Raw genomic sequence first — 20,894 nt, 5'->3', positions numbered from 1 at the left:
GTCCTCGACCCTAAATCTGTCTGATATCTATTTGTACTTGGTTTCAACTTTAACATTAAGTGACAAATGAGGCAAACAATTTAACTAGTTATTTAAAAATGTCATAAATTATTACATTATTTAAATAATTCGTGATTTATTTAGTTTAAGATTTGATTGATCATTTCACTTTTTAATTAATAATTTCACTTTTCAATAAATTATTTCACGATTTAATTAAAAGATATTTAATGACTTATTTCATTATATCACAAATTTATTATATCATGATTCATTAATGATTTCGCGATTTAATTAGTTATTTCAGGATTTAAGCAACCATTTTATGATTCTATGTGCTTGGCTAACATGCTATAAATAAATCACGAGGCTGGCATTCAAGTGTTCTGTTTTAATTTCTGTTAACCAACACGTTTTTTTCCCCCACATTCAGAAGAAACATACTTTTTATTTAAAGTAAATCCCATGTACAGTTGTTTTAATCACAAACATTGAGTCTATGTACAACATTTACAGAGTTTATAGCCACAATCAAACAACACTGTGCACTTTTTTATTGTAATTATGATATGGGTTTGGACAGTTTTGTACTAAAAATAATGATCATCAGTTGCATCATTTTCAGAAGCGACAAACAAAGACATTTTGCTGATTTAAAAATATAACTAATAGCTGAGAACATGTTCGGGCTGTCTTGGGAGTATTTTAGTGCACATAAAACTTGTGTATTTCCAAGTCTATGCTGATTGTTAAAACATAATTAAAACTTTTAGTATTAGGCATTTATTTACTCTCTGACCTCTTCACGCAATCTTTGACAATACAAGCTTGATATTGTGGCTCCAAAAGTAGTACTTGTTGTAGTAGTACTGCATTCAGTGCTACTGCTGAAATGTAATCCCTCATTATTTCATCATTCACATGTTGTCTTAAAGCAAACAATTGTGTACATTCTGCCTCTTAGCTACAGTTAAACTGACATGTTGTCCTCAATCTTCTAAGTAGCTTCTTGGCTTTCCAGCAATTGTAGTCTCAGTGACAAAGACTTCCTCAAAAATGGTTTTATGCAGGACCTTTTAAATCGATTTACTGACATTTATAGCCGTTTTAGGACTTTGGTGATAAAAATTGGGAGTACATTCACAACAATATTGGTAAAATACATGTGTTACTACAGTATATTATACAGAATTATTTAGAGGAATCTACCGTTAGCACCAGAATCTATGCAACAACAATGCTAAGGTACTTCGTCTTCTTTCAGTTTCACAATCCAATTGAATTGTGGAATTAAACAAATCAAAGAGAAAACGTGGACCTGAAGTAGAAGCCGTTGCTCATTATAGTTGAGTTTTAAACAATGTTTAAAAATCAGTATCATTCTTTGGGGTTCTTATACTGTACGGTGTTAATTGGATGAATCATCTTTAAAAACATTACCTTCCCTTTCTTTGATCTTCTTCAGCCAAAAAAAGTGTCCATCTTCATCCAGTTAAACGATGGCTTCACATTTGGAGCACTTGGACAGCTGCCTTCACACCAAACTGTTCAGTAAAATGTTGCACCTTCTGGCAAAGCAACAACGCTATTGGCACTTCTTGCTGTGAGTCTACAACAACAAGACAATGGAGGTACACTCACCCTGCAGCAAATCAAATGTGCTCTTCTTGTTTTCCAGCAAAGTGTCAATGGATTTCCTTCCACAGGTCAAACGATGCTGTCCTGCAGCAGGGGCTCAATGTCCTCCTCGCTCGTTGCGGGAGGAGATTCTTCGTCGCTGCCTGGCAGAGGAGTGTTGATATGGACGCCTGCCAGCGAGGACAGCGACTCCTTGCTTCCTGGATGGGGCTTATCGCTGAGAGGGAGCGGAGAAGATGCGGCGGCAGCAGGTGGTTTCTCTGGTATGAACAGAGCAACGAGGAAGGCCACGACCACGGTACAAGCTCCCAATAGGAAAGGTGGGCCAGGGATGAGGGATTGCTAAAAGGGACAGGAAAAGTTACTTTTAACATTTGTATCCATCAATTGTTTCTTCTGGCGGTTGTTGTAACGAGGTGGTCCAATCTGACACTTATAGATGGTTTTATTTAGGCGTGTCCTGATACAATTTTTTCAGCTAATGATAGGACACTGATATTGATCTGATATATCAGCAGAAATCATACACACTTTTACATATTTTATAGTGTGGAATATTAGACAAGGTTTGAACAAGTCAAATTAGTTAAACAGAGAAGAATATTAGATACGAAAACCACTGACCTATGTTTTATTAACCATCTGGAACTGACTTATGCTGTTTTTAAGTTGAAGTGAAGTGATCTTTTTTTTTTTGGCGACACCTATTTGCTGTAGTAATTCAATAAGTCCAGCTCATGATTTGATGATGCGGCCACGTTTGTTACTAGATACTTTCTAATACAATTCTGCTTTGAAAACCTTGTATCTTTAAGTCAGTGGTCTTCAACCTTTTCCAAGTCAAGGACCCTTAAACTGATGGAGAGAAGGAGCGGGGACCCTCTGCTATATATCGTATACAATTGTGATTAAGTTTTGAATTAAAGTAAAGTTAAAGTACCAATGATTGTCACACACACACACACTAAGTGTGGTGATATTTGTCCTCTGCATTTGACCCATTCCCTTGTTCACCCCCTGGGAGGTGAGGGGAGCAGTGAGCAGCAGCGGTGGCTGCGCCCGGGAATCATTTTTGGTGATTTAACCCCCAGTTCCAACCCTTGACGCTGAGTGCCAAGCAGGGAGGTAATGGGTCCCATTTTTATAGTCTTTGGTATGACTCGGCCGGAGTTTGAACTCACAACCTACTGATCTCAGAGCGGACACTCTAACCACTAGGCCACTGAGTCCTAAAGGTACCTTGTTAATGTGCAAAACATACATATTCAACTAGCGCAATAATTGCTAGCTGACAACTGGCGGGCTAATCACCAGCTGGTAATTAGAGCGCCAGAAATTGTAAATGCTAACATGAATAGATATATAATTATTTGTTCATGTTTTTATTTTAAACCTGCGAGGCGGTGGCCATGCCAATGTCTTTTCTAAACTACACCACAGTGTGTTAGATCCATGTCAATGTGTACTTAAAGACATTTACAGTTGTTGACAAATTGCAGGGAGAATATAACAAATATACATAAAAAAGTCGAATCAATCACAAATTTCACGATTCCCCTACAGCACCTCTACTGAGTACCCATTGAAGACCTCTGCTGTAGTAATATGCAACTATCATTATTTGATACTTGTTTATATTGACAAATGTGCTCTTATAGACTGCAATACTGTTCAATTATTAAAACTTACTATTGTCTAGTTTGTGTGCTTATCAGTTGTGTAGCTGCTAGCTCATAGTAGCCTACCACATTTACCTTTTTGTAAATGACTTGACTAAAATACAAGAAAACACCAACCTTAACAAAGGACAGTTAGATGTTAACTGGTTGTCCTGCTGGATGTCCAGATATTGCTTGTATCTGAGTTTATATCAGCAGTTTCACACCCAACCGAGAGGGGCAAGCGGTAGAAAATGGATGGATGGCTGGACTATACAATCCCATCATCCATCTTCTTCCGCTTATCCGTAGTCGGGTCGCGGATCAGCAGCCTAAGCAGAGAAGCCCAGACTTCCCCATACCCAGCCACTTCGTCCAGCTCTTTCCAGGGGATCCCGAGGTGTTCCCAGGCCAGCAATTAACCTCTACCATGTCCTGGGTCACAGAGGCGTTCGGGGGGAATTCTGACCAGATGCCCAAAACACCTCATCTGGCTCCTCTCGATGGGGAGGAGCAGCGGCGGCTTTACTCTGAGCTCCTACCGAATGAAAGAGCGTCTCACCCTATCTCTAAGGGAGGAAACTCATTTCGGTTGCTTGTACCCGTGATCCTGTGCTTTCGGTCTTAACCTAAAGCTCATGACCATAGGTGAGGATAAGGACCGGTAAATTGAGAACTTTGCCTTTCAACTTAGCTGCTTCTTCACCACGATGGACCTACAGGTTCCACATCACCACAGATGCTGCACCGATTCGCCTGTCGATCTCACGATTCACTCTTCCCTCACTCGTGAACAAGAGCCCGAGGTACTTGAACTCTTCCACTTGGGGCAGGATCTCCTCCCTCACTCGGAGATGGCACTCCCAGAACTTGGAAGTGTTGATTTTCATCCCAGTTTCTTCAGACTCAGCTGCGAACCGATCCAGTGAGAGCTGAACATCCTGTTCAGATGAAACCAGCAGGACCACATCATCTGCAAAAAGCAGAGACCTAATCCTGCGACCAAGTGGATCCTCTCAACGCCGTGACTGCGCCTAGAAATTGGGTTAAACTCCAGTGTGCAGGCTCTGAGTCGCGGGGCAAAGAGTATCGCCACCCCCATCCGTGGCCTCTAACTGCTGGCAATGCCAGAGTGGAAGAGAGTCCACCCCCCATCGAGAGGACTGTTCCAGAGCTCTTACTGTGTGTCTAAGTGAGACCGACTACATCCAACTGGACCTTCTATACCTCGGGCACTAGCTCAGGCTCCTTCCCACCTCTGCAAGGTGACATTCCACATCCCAAGAGCTAGCTTCTATAGCCGAGGATCAGACCGCCAAGGGCCCTGCCTTCGGCTGACTTCCAGCTCACAGATCACCCGACTTATATGCCCCCTCCTATGGGTGGTGAGTCCAATGGAGGGGGGACTCATGTTGCCTCTTCGGGCTGTGCCCGGCCGGGCACCATGGGGGCAGGCCCGGCCACCAGGCGCTCGTCACAGAGCCCCACCTCAAGGACTGGCTCCAGAGGGGGGCCCCAGTGATCAGAGTTCGGGCGAGGGAAACCTTTGTCCTCCATTTTTGGTATTCATAGGAGTCTTTGAGGTACTCTTTATCTGGTCCCTCACATTGGATGTGTTTGTCATGGGAGACCCTACCAGGGGGCATAAAAGTGCCGGACAACATAGCTCCTAGGATCATTGGGACACGCAAACTCCTCCACCACGGTAAGGTAGCAGCTCAGGGAGGAGCCATATAATCCCATACATGTTTTTTTTTTGTGATTTCGGATTGGGACACCTATCTATTTTGTTATTATGTATATGCAGATGTTATTCATATTGTGAGAATGATCTGCTAGCAGTTTTTTTATGCTTAATTAAAAAAAAACATTTAACAAACCGTGACCTTAAAACCGAGATACGTGTTTAACCGTGATTATGTTATAGCGTCACACCCCTAAATACTCATGGAATTAGTCTAATACTGGCCAGACCTACTGGATTGGACACTGCCGTTCATAAGCTGAAACTATCACATAATGGCTAAATTTAACGTTGTGTTTAACCGTAGCCTTTACTTCTCTGTACCGCAGTGAATAGCTAACACGATTACTAGCCCGTGACTCGGTTAACTGTGTGGGGTTACTTAGAAAAGTAATAGAAAAGCAAAACAGCCAAGTGCTGAAAGGGCGGCAGCAGCAGAAGATGTTTTGAAAAAGAATTTGCAAAAGCATTACTGCAAGGCGTGTGAAATTTTTGAATACAACTAATGCAAAGTAGAATCCTTAGTGTCACAGCAACTCAGTTTCTCTGTGCACTTTAATTAATAATGACATATATGTATCATTAGATATTTAACTAATTTGTAGAGATGCAAGATATTCACATATTTCATGCACTATATGTATCAGTGGCCCTCGTCGCATCCTTAAACCTTTCTGAATACAGCCCTGAGTGGAAAAAGAATGGGTGCCGCAACCTTATGGTGTACGTACCTCAGTAGGACTGTGCAGAGGCAGGGGGTCAAAATCTCCCTGGATGGGGTCCACGGTGTTGAGCTCCACATTAAAAAGGAAGAAGATGAATCCATACAGAGCTGGACCCAAACCATTACACAGGCCTCTGATCCCTGTTATCATCCCCTGGGCTACACCTGTGGGGGCACAAGCACAGTTATCAAACCCAAGGCCCCCCGTGATCTTTTATGTGTTCAGCCACATTTTTTTAATTGGCCCACCATCTTATTTTATGTGGTCTGCCACATGTTAGTTGGACTGCAACATAATTTTGTGTTGTCCGCCACATTATTTTACGTGATCAGCCACATAATTTTATGTGGTCCACCACAGCATTTATCTGATCCTTTACATACCGGTATTTAAATTGGCCCGCCACATCATTTAATGTTGTCCACCACAGCATTTATCTGATCATTTACATCATTTAAAGTGGCCCGCCATATCCTTTTATGTGATCTGCCACATTTTTTTTAACTGGCCCGTCATTCATTACCATGAATTGATTAACGTGGACCCCGACTTAAACAAGTTGAAAAACTTATTCGGGTGTTACCATTTAGTGGTCAATTGTACGGAATATGTACTGTACTGTGCAATCTACTAATAAAAGTCTCAATCAACCAATCAATGTCTTTTTGTGTGATCCGCCACAATATTTTTTGTGGTCCGCCACGTCATTTTATGTTACCCGTCACATTATTTAACGTGGCTCACCCTGACATGTTATGTGGTCTGCCACATATTAATTGGCCCGCCACCTCAATTTATGTGTGCCGCAACATCATTTTATATGGTCCGCCATATCATTTTATGTGATACGCCACGCCATTTTATGTGGTCTGCCACATTTGAATTGTCCTGCTATCTCATTTTATGTGGTCTGCGAGATCCTTCACATAATTTAATGTGGTGCGCCACAACTTTAAATGTAATTTGCCACATTTTTTAAGTGGCCTGCCATGTTATTTTATGTGATCTGTCACATTGTACGTGGCCCGCCATTTAATCGTATGTCATCTGCCACATTTTTTGATTGGCTCTCCACAACATTTGATGTAATCCGTCACATTATTTAACTTGGCCCGCTACGTCTTTTTATGTAGTCTGCCAAATCTTAATTGACCCGCAATCTCATTTTATGTGGTCCGCTACATCATTTGATGTGATCCGCCTTGTCATGTTATGTCAGACCTGGGCAAATCAAGGCCCGGGGGCCACATGCGGCCCGTTAAGCTTTTCAATCTGGCCCGCCGGACATTCCCAAAAACGTTTTTAGATCTTTAAGATGGAAAGTGTAGCTGCCATTATGATGTGCAGTGATGTTTTCTAATGACCGTAAGTCTTCAACTATACTAAGTCTTTCAATGGTTGCAATCTGCGCTTTTGCATGATATACTAGTTACTATGGTCATCTAATTAGTTACTATGGTCATATAATTAGTTACTATGGTCATATAATTAGTTACTATGGTAATGTAAGTCACAGCAGCTCAGACGAGGCACCAAGCAGTGTGGGTGGGGAGCGTTTCCACAGAGTGTTTCCAGAGCCTGAAATGTGGGTGTCAGGGACAGACGTGGAAGGACATTTTTACAACAAAGTTCTAAAGCTTAGTGATGAATCACATATATCAGATTGTAGGTGGGTTTATTTTTTTACCCTTGGCGTTCATATTTCACTGTGTTTGTTGCATTTGTGTTGTGTTTCACTTGATGGTAAAATATGTGGATGGAGAGGGGGTGTGACGTTCATATGTTGTCAATATTCAGTGTTTTATCCTTCATAGTTAATATTGTAAATCCCACATTCTTTATTTTCATGTACATTCTGGGTGTAAAATTCCATTCCGTTTTTTAAGGCGGTCTGTCATAACGTTTTTAGCATTCAATCAGACATTATTGTGAGGTTTTGTATTAGTGTTCCTAAAAATAGATATACCGGCCCCCAGACACTTTTTTTTCCTCTAAATTTGGCCACCGAGTCAAAATAATTGCCCAGGTCTGTATGATGTGGTCTGCCACATTTTAAATGGCTCACCATGTCATTTTATGTGGCCTGTCACATCCTTTTATGTGGTCTGCTGCATATAATTTTATGCGGCCTGTGAAATAATGTAAATAATAAAGCAAATTCTGGCTAAATGTATTTGTTCTTTCAATTTTGACAGAAAACTGTACTGCATGCCATTGTAAATGTTCTATATGTAAATATTATTTGATCATGCAAGACTTTCCAAGCATTTTTTTTACAGTTATCAAAAATAAATACTTAAATATCTGCTTGTCACCTCGATTTACGATTTGAAAGCAACTTAACCATCAATGTGTTAGTAAAGAAATATAATAATCAAAAACAATTGCCTATACAAATTGTGTAACCAGGCTATTATATGTTCATATATGTATATAGTCACTCCTTGCCATCTGAAGACAGCCATGATTGTGATTTGGCTCTTAATAAAAACACGTTTGACATTCCTTATTTAAAACATGGTCACTGTCAAGAACAACACAAGTCCCATCAGCAAAATCTATGACACACTTTGATGTGTGGCAGATGAAAATGTGGTGGAAAGTTGACAGGATTGTCTTTGTCACCTTGTTTATCAGGATCTGCAGACTGTGACACCAGAGCTGAGACTGCAGGGAAGGTGATGGAGGACATGGCTGCCACAGCACCAGCGGCCCACATCATCCTGGTGACACGTAGCAAAGAGACACAAACACATGCATGGATAAAGGTGATGATTATGTTTTAAAGTCTTACATAAGAAATCCAAAGTGGTTAGAGATAACAAAAGGCAAATTATAAATCTCACCAAGGCTCTGATCCAAAGCCATACCAGGCCAACTGAAGGATCTGGAAGCCCAAACCCAGCAGAACAGTGTTTTTATTTCCCAGCGTCCTCATCAGCAGTGTGAGTAGGAGAGTCTAGGAATGAAAAAAAGAAGGCATTTAAATTACATTCATGCATATAATGTACTCCAGTCATTGCAGTACCCTCAGTAACCAATTTTGTTACAATCATGTGTTTTACTGGACAAACAAACAAACACCTTGATTCCTTACCTGTGCGACAATGGATAGGATGCCAACAACCCCAATAAAAACAGCAATGGTTGTTGAGGAGAAATTGATGACCTGTGGTGAAACACAAAATAAAATATTATCCAGCATTTTCACAAAATACTGCAAAGGTGTAATAATGAAACAGAAAGCCTCTTATCTGCCAATGTTCAGTTGGATAAAAGCATCAGTGTTTCCCATACATTCATTTATTTGTCACGGCATGTTTGGACTGTCACAAAATGATTTGGCACTACCTGTAGCTATCGCTTACAAATACATTATAATGGGATTGTGTGTGAATGTAGCTTGTACAGTAGATGGCATCGTAACTCAACCTTAACACGTCTGCCACAAAATGTGTTGCCAACTTGGTATGGTATGGTTTGTTTTAGACATGATTAACAGTCACGTACCATTGAGAAACATCCCATGGTTACATTTGCACAACTCAACTGGTGTGAAAAGAAGTAGGAAGAAGCAAAGCTTATTTATTCATACCTCTTTGTCATATGGGGTATGTCTATTACAAATACTTAATGCACACCATAATCTTTACATGTTGGCACTTTACAATATTGTGTTTGCTTACATTTTAAATGTTGTTCACTTACTGTGTAAGGAACAGAAAGGAAAGTAATCAATACGCAAATAAATGTCTAAAAACATACAACATAGATTGTACAATGTTAATAAGAAAGGAATAACAATTAGAAATAACAATGTAAGTAAATTGTTTTATTATAAATTATTTAAAATTAAATAAGAAACAAAAACTTAAGTACCGTATTTTCCGCACTGTAAGGCGCATCTAAAAACCTTAAATTTTCTCAAAAGCTGATAGTGCGCCTTATAATCCGGTGCACCTTATATATGAACCAATATTGAGCCACAACAGGTCTCGCAACTACGGGATGCATAAAGTAACCCCAGCCTCTACTGTAGCGTCTATTCTATGCGCCTTATAATGCGGTGCGCCTTATATATGAACAAAGTTTTAAAATAGGCCATTCATTGAAGGTGCGCCTTATAATCCGGTGCGCCTTATAGTGCGGAAAATACGGTAACTGGAGTATAATTGTGACAGGAGTATAATTTTGACTGAATGACCCATCGTATAACTAATGTTTTTATAGACAATATGCAATAACTTATTGGTGATTACCAATGTATAAAATATATTGAAAAAATTGGCATAATCTATGTTATTACCGTAAAATTGTTATTGTTGATGTTTTCAAACTGCATCAAGCCTTTTCGGGGTGTCTTTTATTTTCTTGTTGTCTAGGTGATGTCATTTTCAGTATTTTTCCCTTGTGTCTTTTTTTAGTGATGGGTACCTTTTACATTTGAATCGATACGTAACAATTCCCGGTACCTGGCAATCGATACTGGTACTTTATGGTACCAATGTACAGTATGTTTGTGTGTGTTCATGTGTTAATAAATGTTAATTCCTTTAGTAATAAAATATTATTTTTTATGTAACATTTAACGGTGAACTACAGTCACATCTAGTGACTTTTCAGGTGTTATTGGACACTCTTAGAGATTAACATTAAATTATCCCAAAATAGTGTCAGGTTCAGTGTTAGGAATACTGTTGTTACACATTAACAGCTTTATTAACATGGGGGTATCAAATACGTATTTTCCCCTCTGGAGTAGTAATGGACTATTATAGCAAAATTGTCTGTCTTACCTGTCTCAGGTAGAGGAAGAAGCTAGAGTACTGTCCAGCCTCTGGCAAGTATGAGAGGAAAACAGTGATACAGATAAGTAAGACAGTGGTGTCCTGGCCCACCTTCCTCAGAGACTAAACAGAGAGAGGGATAGAAATACAGGAGTTAGACAAAAAAGGCGGTACACAAATCAATGTATCCAATTGATGCAAATGCATTTTATGTCTAGTTCTGCAATAATCTTTAAAATAAAGTACAGGTAAAGCATCCTTAATTACAGAATTGGTACCGTGTTGAGGAGTGTTAAGATAATTTTGCTCATGCCTCCCTAGACAGTGCAGACACACTGCACCTGTCTGTCCAGTGCAGTGTGTCTGTTGCACGCAAAACACGTCAATCTGTTTTGTATGAAACAGATTGACGTCTTTCATGCAAATCAAACACTTCAATCTAAATATACAAAGGATGTGGCGACACATAATTAACTGCTAGCCGCTTGCCAGTCAGAGGGACTAAAATTAAATACATTGTCAGCCAGAAGGAAATCGGCGTTTGTGGTCGACATTTAAAGGCTTTCATCGGAAATGGTGATCACTTGTTGACTGTCTGCTTTGAAGTGGAAATGCATTTACTGCTTCATGTCAATTTTGGTCCTTTAAAATCTAGTTTGTTGAACGTTTGTACTAGTTAAAACGATCGCAATTTCATTAGTCTGCCTGTGGGATCAGCTATTGTATGTTAGCAATAATAAAAAGGAACTGCTCTTTTTTTTCAATTTTGCCTATCATTCACAATCCTTATGTAAGACAAGAACACGTTTATCTTTTTTAATGCATTCTAACCAGCAAATAAATGCGAACAAACGTCCGCTTACAATGAAGCCTATGGAAGTCGCTCTATTCTGTCGATAAAGCCCTTAAAAAAACATCCAAACACCTCCATTGAGGTTTTATACACACACTGTAAGTATATATGTAATGCGGGCACGTTTATAATATTTACATATTTTGTTCATTTTAACCATACACGGCACATTAATTTAAAAAACGCATCACAACGTTCGCTTTTTTCAACATCAGTGATTATTACTCATTGCAGACTTCATGAGAGCCAACAAACATAATAAAACATCACTTACTGTACAATGTCTGCTGTCATTAGGATGCCGACTGATATAATCTTGCTATATTCCCCTTTAGATGAAGAATGACTTATAATTCTCGCGAAGAAAACGGGAGTAGAACCAAGCATCTTTTAGTGTCGTTGTCGCCATTACCGGGTCTAAATTGGCTGTCAAAGTGTACCAACTTGTCGGAGTTCGTTCTCATCCTTCTACTCTCAAGGTAGGAGGCATTATTTATGATCTAGAATAAACTTTCATGATCACCGAGGGAAAGTAGCAGCTCACCAGCTGATGATGTCAACATAGGCACACAAGCTACTGATCCCGGCACGTGAGTTTGTCTGCGTTAGCGCTTATAATAACAATATCGCTAATACTTTGTTAACATTCAAATCACGAAATGTAAATGGATTATTGTTGGTGTTTTTTTTAATGGTTATTTATTGGGTTTTATGGGCGGAATAGAGGACCTCCCATTGGCTTCATTGTAAGCAGACTTTTATTTACGTTTATTTAAGAGTTAGAATGCATTAAAGAAAAAAAATACATCCGTCGTCATGTCTTTCATAATGATTGTGAACGATAGGCACAATTCCAAAAAAAGCTAGCGGCAATCAATCAATCAATCAATTCCTTTATTGTCATTGTCATAATAACATTTAAGTCATACATGTCAACACGATTTTGTTTGAGTTTTGTCCAGCGGCATAGAAACTGCATTGAAGTGCAGGTTGACCATAGTTTACAGTTTAGCATTGTTAGGAAGATGGCAAATAGAGGGACGTGGGGGTGGGAACAGTCGGATGTCTGATGGGTGTTACGTTGATGTTGCAGCAATGCAATGTCCAGAGCACAATTATTGAGGTGGTGAAGAGTGAGGTAATAAGATGGTCCGGGGCAGCAAGAGAGCCAACCTTTATATTTTGCATTGCTTTTTTCCCCCAGCATATATATATATATATATATATATATATATATATATATATATATATACCAAACTAATAAAATTGCCATTCTGTGGGTGATGGTCAAAATTACTCCACCGGAATACCCGAGGCCGCAGTTCGATAATTGACTTTGTAGTTGTATCATCAAATTTGCGGTGCCATGTCTTGGATATTCGGGTGAAGAGAGGGGTGGAGCTTTCAACCGATCACCACCTGGTGGTGAGTTGGCTCCGAGGGTGGGAAGAATGTCGGATAGACCTGGCAGGCTCAAACGCATAGTGAGGGTTTGCTGGGAATGTCTGGCAGAGTCTCCCGTCAGAGAGTTTCAATTCCCACCTCTGGAAAAACTTGAAACATGTTACAATGGAGGCGCTGGACATGAGTCCGAGTGGACCATGGTTCGTGCCTCTATGTCAGGGCAGCTGATCACAGCTGTGGCTGCAAGGTGGTCGGTGCCTACCATGGCGATAATCCCAGAACATGCTGGTGGATACCAGCAGTGAGGGATGCCGTCAAGCTGAAGAAGGAGTCCTTTTGGCTCATGGGACTCTGGAGGCAGCAGACAGGTATCAACAGGCCAAGTGGTTGGCGGCTTAAGCGGTTGGAGAGGCAAAAACTCGGACATGGGAGGAGTTTGGAGAAGCCATAGAGAACAATTTCAGGACAGCTTCAAAGTGATTTTGGACTACCATCTATCGCCTCAGGAGGAAGAAGCAGTGCGCTGTTAACACCGTGTGTGGTGAGGACAGTGTGCTGCTGACCTCAACTGGGGATGTTGTGGATCGGTGGAAGGAATACTGTTCAACCTCCATCACTCAGGCTTTTGAGTTTTTACAAGATGCTTTTGATGTCATCCAGGCTCGCTTATTTGATCTTAAATTGTTTTCTATAAATTCAGATAAAAACAAGGTAATGGTTTTCTCTCATTCAAGGGTGCTACTGGAAAATATTCCAAATATTGTAACATCAAATGGAAACCCTATAGAGCAGGTGTTAAATTACAAGTACTTGGGTTTTACTCTTGATCAGGAGCTTTCATTTAAAGCCCATATTAACAACTTGGTCTCTAAGCTTAGGGTAAAGCTTGGTTTCTTTTTTAGAAAAAAAAACTGGTTCTCTCTTAAAGTCAGAAAGAAATTGGTGACAGCGACTATCTTGCCCATAATTGATTATGGAGACGTGATTTATTTTAGTGCTTCATTTAAATACCTCCAGTCCTTGGACACTGTTTATCACTCAGCACTAAGATTTGATACTGGCTGTTGTAGTCTCACCCACCACTGTCAACTGTACGTATATGAAATCAGACTTATCTTCATTGAGTGCACTGACTATCATTTATAAAGTCTCTTTTAGGTTTAATGCCTCCATACTTGTGTACTTTGTTACAAAGAAAAACAGCTCTTATGCGTTACGCTCTAACAATTTGTATGTTTTAACTGTTCCCTATGTACGGACTGAATTTGGCAAAAGAGCTTTTGGCATTGCTGCCCCTCTGGCATGGAATGCATTGCAGACGAAACTAAAACTCTCTGAACTACTTCCATTTGGAGCCTTCCGTTCTATCCTGAGGGACAGACAGCGAGAGACGTTTGCACAGTGCCTGTGTTTTTAAAAGGTGTAAATCTTAATTGTTTTACAGTTCTCTTTTATGCATTTTAAAATGTATGTCTTAACGTATTACTTTTTTGAAACTGCTCTGTGACATGTGCTGTTGACCTCTTGGCCATGTCACCCTTGTGAAAGAGATCTTGATCTCAATGGGTTTCTTATCTGGTTAAATAAAAGGTTCTATAATACTTCAAAGACCTTCTCAATCCCACCTACACGCCTTCCAATGAGGAAGCAGTGCTTGGGGATTCTGTGGTGGGCTCTCCTTTTTCTGGGGCTGACAATGCTGATGTAGTTAAAAGGCGCCTCTGTGGTAGGGACCCGAGGGTGGATGTGATCCGCCCGGAGTTCCTTAAGGCTCTGGATGCTGTGCAACTATCTTGGTTGACAAGACTCTGCAGCATTTCTTCCACATCAGGGGCGGCGCCTCTGGATTGGCAGACTGAGGTTGTGGTTCGTCTATTTAAAAAGGGTAACCGGAGGGTGTGTTCAAACTATTGCGGAATCACACTCCTCAGCCTTCCCGGTAAGGTATATTCAGGTGTATTGAAGAGGAGGATACGCTGGATAGTTGAACCTCGGATTCAATGTGGTTTTCGTCCTGGTCGTGGAACTGTGGACCAGCTCTATACTCTTGGCAGGATCCTTGAGGGTGCATGAGAGTCTGCCCAACAAGCCTACATATGTTTTGTGGACTTGGAGAAGGCATTCGACTGTGTGCCTTGAGAAGTCCTGTGGGGAGTGCTTAGAGAGTATGGGGTATCGAACTGCCACAATCACTGATTGTGTCCGCTCCCTGTATGATCAGTGTCAGAGCTTGGGCCGCATTGCCTGCAGTAAGTCGGGCCAGTTTCCAGTGATGGTAGGACTCTGCCAGGGCTGACCTTTTTTACCAAACTTTTGTGGACAGAAATTCTAGGTGAAGTTAGGGCGTTGAGGGGATCCGATTTAGTGGCTTCAGGATTAGGTCTCTGCTTTTCGTGGATGATTTGGTCCTGCTGGCTTCATCTGGCCAGAAAATCAGCACTTCCGAGTCCAAGTACATGGTTCTCGCCCTGAAATGGGCGGAGTGCCATCTCCGGGTTGGGGACGAGATCCTGGCCCAGGTCAGGGAGTTCAAGTACCTCGGAGTCTTGTTCACGAGCGAGGAAAGAGTGGATCAAGAGATGGACAGGCGGAAAACTCTTAATTTAATGGTCGATCTATGTTCCTATCCTCACCTATGGTCATGAGCTTTGGGTTATGACGGAAAAGACAAGATCCCGGGTAATTGCGGGCGAAATTAGTTTCCTCCCTTGGGTGGCGGAGCTCTTTCTTCGAGATAGGGTGTGAAGCTCGGTCATTTACGAGGAACTCAGAATAAAGCCGTTGCTCCTCCACATCGAGTGGAGCCAGATGAGATGGTTCAGGCATCTAGTCAGAATGCCACCCGGACGCCTATGTGGGGAGGTGTTTAGGGCATGTCCAACCAGTCGGAGGCCACGAGGAAGACCCAGGACACGCTGGAGAGACTGTGTCTCCCAGCTGGCCTGGAAACGCCTCAGAATCTCCCGGGAAGAGCTGGATGAAGTAACTCGGGAGAGGGAATTATGAGCTTCTCTGCTTAGGCTGCTGCCCTGCGACCCGACTTTGGATAAGCGGAAGAAGATGGATACAGAGATTGATGGATGGGATTGTGGGTAGATGAAGTGAATGTTACATGCTAATAAGATAGAGCTAGTAGCTGTCAAGATCAGGTGCTCCCAGAACGGATAACTAACTTTTCACAACTATTTCGTGAGGTTGGTAATGTTTTAATGTTTTTCAATGACATCTGCTTGGGTTCTTGTAGTTAAGGTGATCATCAGAGACAGAAAAAACACTTTTGTGGTGGATTATTTTGACTATTTACAAAATTACATTTCCAATCAAATAATCTAGGTTTGTTTTTACGATTTTTAAAAAGCCAAACACAATCAAAATGAGGTGTTTGTATGCGTTTTAGAAATTCAATTCCTGCAATAATTTGGTTTTCTTTAGTGCATGTAAACATATTGTGTGTCAACCTGTGTCTTGTCGGTGTCAGTAATGTCAAACTGGTCCATGACCCATTCCAACTAACATATTTACTAATTTCTCAATGGATAAAGCATGAAGTAGGCTTTAGTAGAACCCCATATTGTGTTACTTACAGCAAAGGGATCCGCTTGCTCCCAGGATATAGGCGCTCCCCAGGTATTGAGCCTCATTTTGTCAGGCAAAGACTCAGGCACAGCCAGCAGGATGAAGCAGATGTCCGCAAGGGCGATTAGTGTGGCCACCAGGACCACCAGATTGTCTCCATACCAGGCTGACAAGTACGCCCCAATTGCTGGGCTGGTCACCAGACTGGCAGCAAATGTAGCAGACACCTGGAGGGTTCGGATAATGGGATATGTAAGCGAGTGCAAGGAAAATATATTTTTTTTAAAATAAGATAATACAAATAATTCAGCAATAACACGATTATATAAAATAAGAGTACATAGAATTAATAATAAATAGAGTACAATATGTCAAGAAATTAAAGATTGATGTATGAGTAAATACATCTCAAAGAAATGTATATTTCATGAAAAAAAGTTATAATATTTTCTGACATTTCAGTTGTTTCCAAACAGACCACAATTTATTCACGACCCCCCCGAATTGAAATGTTTGTAAAAATGTGTACAATCTACTGTTTTGCTGGCACCAGCAGTCTACATCCGATCAAAGTATAATCAAATACATGTATATTTATTTCATACTGATTATTTAAAAACACTATAGGATTATAGGAAATTGTAAAATATAAAATAGACATGATGGCTAAAAATACTTAAACCATGCAAACGTAAAAAGAAATGACACGCAAAATAATAAATGCAATGTAAGAATAAGTCAACAAACACAAAATTCAAGCTAACTCATCAAATTGCCTCTCAAATCTGGTTAAAGAAAGTTAAGATGAATAAGTCCTTGTTTTAGCTTACAACCTGTGTTTTACGAGCGCTCCTAAACATACTACACAGCTCAGACGGCGTGCTGCGTTAAAGTAACGATCCTTTCAGGGCGGCACACCTTGTATTTGGCACAGATCTCGTGCCTGTAAAGGAGACTTAATACCCGAAACGAGAGAGTAATCTTGGCGGCATTTTTGGGGAGCTGTCGGTGAGGTTGTTGTCTGGATCATTGGATATAAAAAGCTCCTCAAACCATCCGCAGGTTATACATTACAGAGCAGGTTAACACAATGCTGTAGAAATGTCCGGCTGGTCGTATTTAGATGAAACACTGATCCAGATCATGATATTGATCAATGAATGAAATCGATTGGCCAATGTCAATTGTCAAAGTCAATGTCATTATTGTAGTGTTGTATTGCTATTGCAGTGTTGTTGCTCATATTTGTTGTACATTTGAGAATGCTAGCACAGTTGTTTCTTGTACATACTTTATATGCTTATGCACTTTTATTTTTTACATTTTAAATGTATCTCTATACTGTATATTATCTGCACTGTTTTATTATTATTGTTACTCCATTGTAACGCACAGCAGAGAGAGGAAAACTTAGTTTCTGTGTTTTGTGTGTCTTGGACACAATGTGAATTAACAATAAAGACTCTTGAATTATAGCTGTCAATTGTTGATGATTCAATTCCGTCAGACTATATAATTCTTTGTGTCTTTCTTTTCTTGAAATATCTCGCAAGGGTCGTTCTCCAAAAAAGCTTTACAAAGCGTTTGTAATCCAAAATCAAAATGAGTAATCCAGAAAATGGTCAAAAAATGTCAAAGGTTCAATATGACAGTTTGTGCGAGCTTGAAAGGAAGTTACGTCACCAATGACCAGTGATGGAGAATGATGTAGCCTTCAATATGTGTTCAGTTTAAAGAACAAGTACTTTGGCTTTCTGTGGTTGAAGAATTTGCATCTGACGCTCCGAGAGGCTTGATTTTTCCCAGGTACCTCAGATTACGCGCTTTCTATGTCGGCGTTGCGTTCATTGTTTCCTTTCAGCTTACTTCTCTGTTACAGCAATGATGTTTAATAGTTTTTGTTGGTGAACTGTATGATGCTGGCAGGCAGACATTAGAATACTTGTATTGATGTTGTTGACATCCACATCCACCCCCTTTGATTGAAAGTTGGCCACCTGTTGCTCTGTTGAAGCAGCACCCATTCCTACTTGTTCTCCTCTTTTGTTCGCAGTTGCCCTGCGTGTAATGTGAAGCCTGGTCACAATCACATCATTCATGTTCGCGTTGTGCTCCAACTCATCTATTTTTGCACGCCAATTGCAAAATATTCTGATCCTTTTCATCCTTCTGCTTCTTTGCAGCATCCCCTTTTTCTTCCAGCCAAACATTTTGTAAGCAATTTGATACACTCTAACCCTTCAGTTCTTTGACATGATTGCTGGTAGATTTTGATAACATTTTAATATCATACATCATGCTCCTCATCTAGTTTGTTGTTTATCTCCTTCAGATCACTCTAGAGAAGGACTATTCAACTGGCAGCCCTCGAGTCAAAGTTCAGTTAAATAAACTTGGAAGAGACTCACATTTTTGCAACAGATTCCAAAAAACACTAGAGCACCGTCATATGGATGGGGATTCATGACCTTTTTGCCCTCGGGGCCCAACCTTTCCCGTAAAGAGGGTCTTGGGGCCCAATCAAATATTAACACTGAATTAGTAATCTTAGTCTTGACTTTACCTGTATTCAAAAGCTATATCGAACGTACTTAACTTGTCAAATGATATGAATAATCACAATGTCTAACACATACAACAAACATGCCAAACAAGGCTGAGGTCAGACTGATTACAAAAATAAATAGGATGAAGCAGGAAGCAGGATGACGCAGCTCTTTTATTGTGAAGACTCAAACTGTGCCGTTGGTCTTTAGACTTTTGATGGCAGGTGCGTAAGAGAAATAGTCTGTGCTGAAATAAAAAGTGGTTCTTGAGCTCCTGCCTGCTGATTTTTTTTTCATACTGAACTCGCACTAACCAGGGTCCATCTCACAAGAGTCTTAGTTGCCGTGTTTGTCAATCAAGTGACAACTGTGACATTATAGTGAAGACTGATGATAGGTAATAACAGTGGATTTTATTGTTATTTTTAATTGTATAACCATATTTTAGGCTTAAATATTATGTTTGTGTTTGATTCATAGCTTTACATTTATTTTATTAACTTTGGGAAGATCACATTACTATCAAATTCCTTGTTATTAAAGGCTGCATGTACATCCATGTAATGTTACTGACACCAAATGACCAGGGTGTAGTACAGTGTGTTGGGATACATCCCCATTAGCAACGCTATAGATTTGACTGATCGTCGACTATGGGCAACACTAAGCGTATTAGTTTAAATTATGAAAATCCTTAGTCGAAGCCAGCTCTAATCATCATATTTCCAACAATGCATATTCATACAAAATTCAGGTACTGACCAGACCGTAAGCTGTACTCCTCTCTCTTTCATCTGTCACATCTGCAACGTAGGCAAATATGACTGAGAAGGTGACAGAGAATGCTCCAGACATGGAGATCATGGCAAAGTACCACCTGTAGGTTGAGGAAGATTAAATCAGTGCAGTTCAAGGCAATTTCAGTGGTTTCTATAATCTAACAAATGAATTGAACATTGAACAGCAAATGCATTCAGGCAAAAAACAGAATATGATTGAGCTGTAGGTTGTAAAACATGTGATCTACCAGGGGCTCAGTCTCATGAGAGGTATTGGGGCACAGGTGAAGAAGACGGTGACCAACAGGAAAGATCGTCTACCCCACACATCTGACAATGCACCAATCAGGGGAGCAGACATGAACGACAGAAGACCCTTGACAGAAAAAGATTGAGTCAGTGACAGGAGAAAAAAACTGCAATACAAACCAATGATTTTGAGACTTCAATTGCATCATATTTCATATAATTACTTCTTAGTATTAATATAATTAATAATACATTTTATGGTTAGCGCTATTTGGAGTTTGCATGTTCTCCCCCTTGACTGCGTGGGTTCCCTCTGGGTACTCCGGCTTCCTCCCACCTCCAAAGACATGCACCTGGGGATAGGCTGATTGGCAACACTAAATTGGCCCTAGTGTGTGAATGTGAGTGTGAATATTGTCTGTCTATCTGTGTTGGCCCTGTGATGAGGTGGCGACTTGTCCAGGGTGTACCCCGCCTTCCGCCCGAATGCAGCTGAGATAGGCTCCAGCACCCCCCGCGACCCCAAAAGGGACAAGCGGTAGAAAAATGGACGGATGGATGGCTATTTGATATAGCTCTTGTTAAATACATTATTTAATAATATTTTTCACATTCCCTCTTTCCTTTTTTCTGTCTTTACTGCCATCTGTTCCTCTTAACCCTTTTTCATAGTTGTGGCTGTTCCAGAGCTAGTTCGGAGAAGGTTCTCTGACCTTTTGTTTTCCTTTATCAAGGCTCTTCAGAGCTAGAGTTGTTTTTATTTGTTCTCACCTGGCTCCAAAAGATTGCTGGGCTGGACCGTTCACATAATGTAGTGGGGGAGGATTAACTTTAAGAAAACCTCAGAGTTACCCACATTTCAACTTGACTTGGTATTGGTTGTAAAAATGAGAGCCAGAGCAGCGCTTATGTTTCGGTAAATGTCAAGTTTGACT

General features: G+C 40.5%; 1 protein-coding gene across 3 annotated transcripts in view; it reads right to left on the bottom strand.

The window, feature by feature from the left end:
• Window positions 1–337: 337 nt before the first annotated feature.
• mfsd14ba (major facilitator superfamily domain containing 14Ba) overlaps window positions 338–20,894 on the bottom strand; it is a 30,591-nt gene continuing 10,034 nt past the window's right edge. Inside the window, exons 4-13 of one of the 3 annotated variants that reach the window (XR_009817448.2) lie at window positions 19,959–20,086; window positions 19,694–19,808; window positions 16,394–16,612; window positions 10,562–10,675; window positions 8,863–8,934; window positions 8,612–8,724; window positions 8,391–8,488; window positions 5,772–5,929; window positions 1,642–1,980; window positions 338–1,565 (exon numbers count right to left, since the gene is read on the bottom strand). Coding sequence is in view for 1 of the 3 variants with exons in the window: in XM_061980734.2 (XP_061836718.1) it covers window positions 1,708–1,980; window positions 5,772–5,929; window positions 8,391–8,488; window positions 8,612–8,724; window positions 8,863–8,934; window positions 10,562–10,675; window positions 16,394–16,612; window positions 19,694–19,808; window positions 19,959–20,086 (1,290 nt within the window). In the remaining 2 variants the exon portion in view is untranslated. Of the gene's footprint in view, window positions 1,981–5,771; window positions 5,930–8,390; window positions 8,489–8,611; window positions 8,725–8,862; window positions 8,935–10,561; window positions 10,676–16,393; window positions 16,613–19,693; window positions 19,809–19,958; window positions 20,087–20,894 lie in introns of all 3 variants that reach the window. The other 2 variants (XR_009817449.2, XM_061980734.2) reach the window with 2 other exon arrangements.

Source organism: Nerophis lumbriciformis, linkage group LG20 (assembly GCF_033978685.3).
Source record: "Nerophis lumbriciformis linkage group LG20, RoL_Nlum_v2.1, whole genome shotgun sequence".
NCBI lineage: Eukaryota > Metazoa > Chordata > Actinopteri > Syngnathiformes > Syngnathidae > Nerophis > Nerophis lumbriciformis.
The sequence above is the reverse complement of the archived record's forward strand: the minus strand, read 5'-3'. Positions and strand labels throughout refer to the sequence as shown.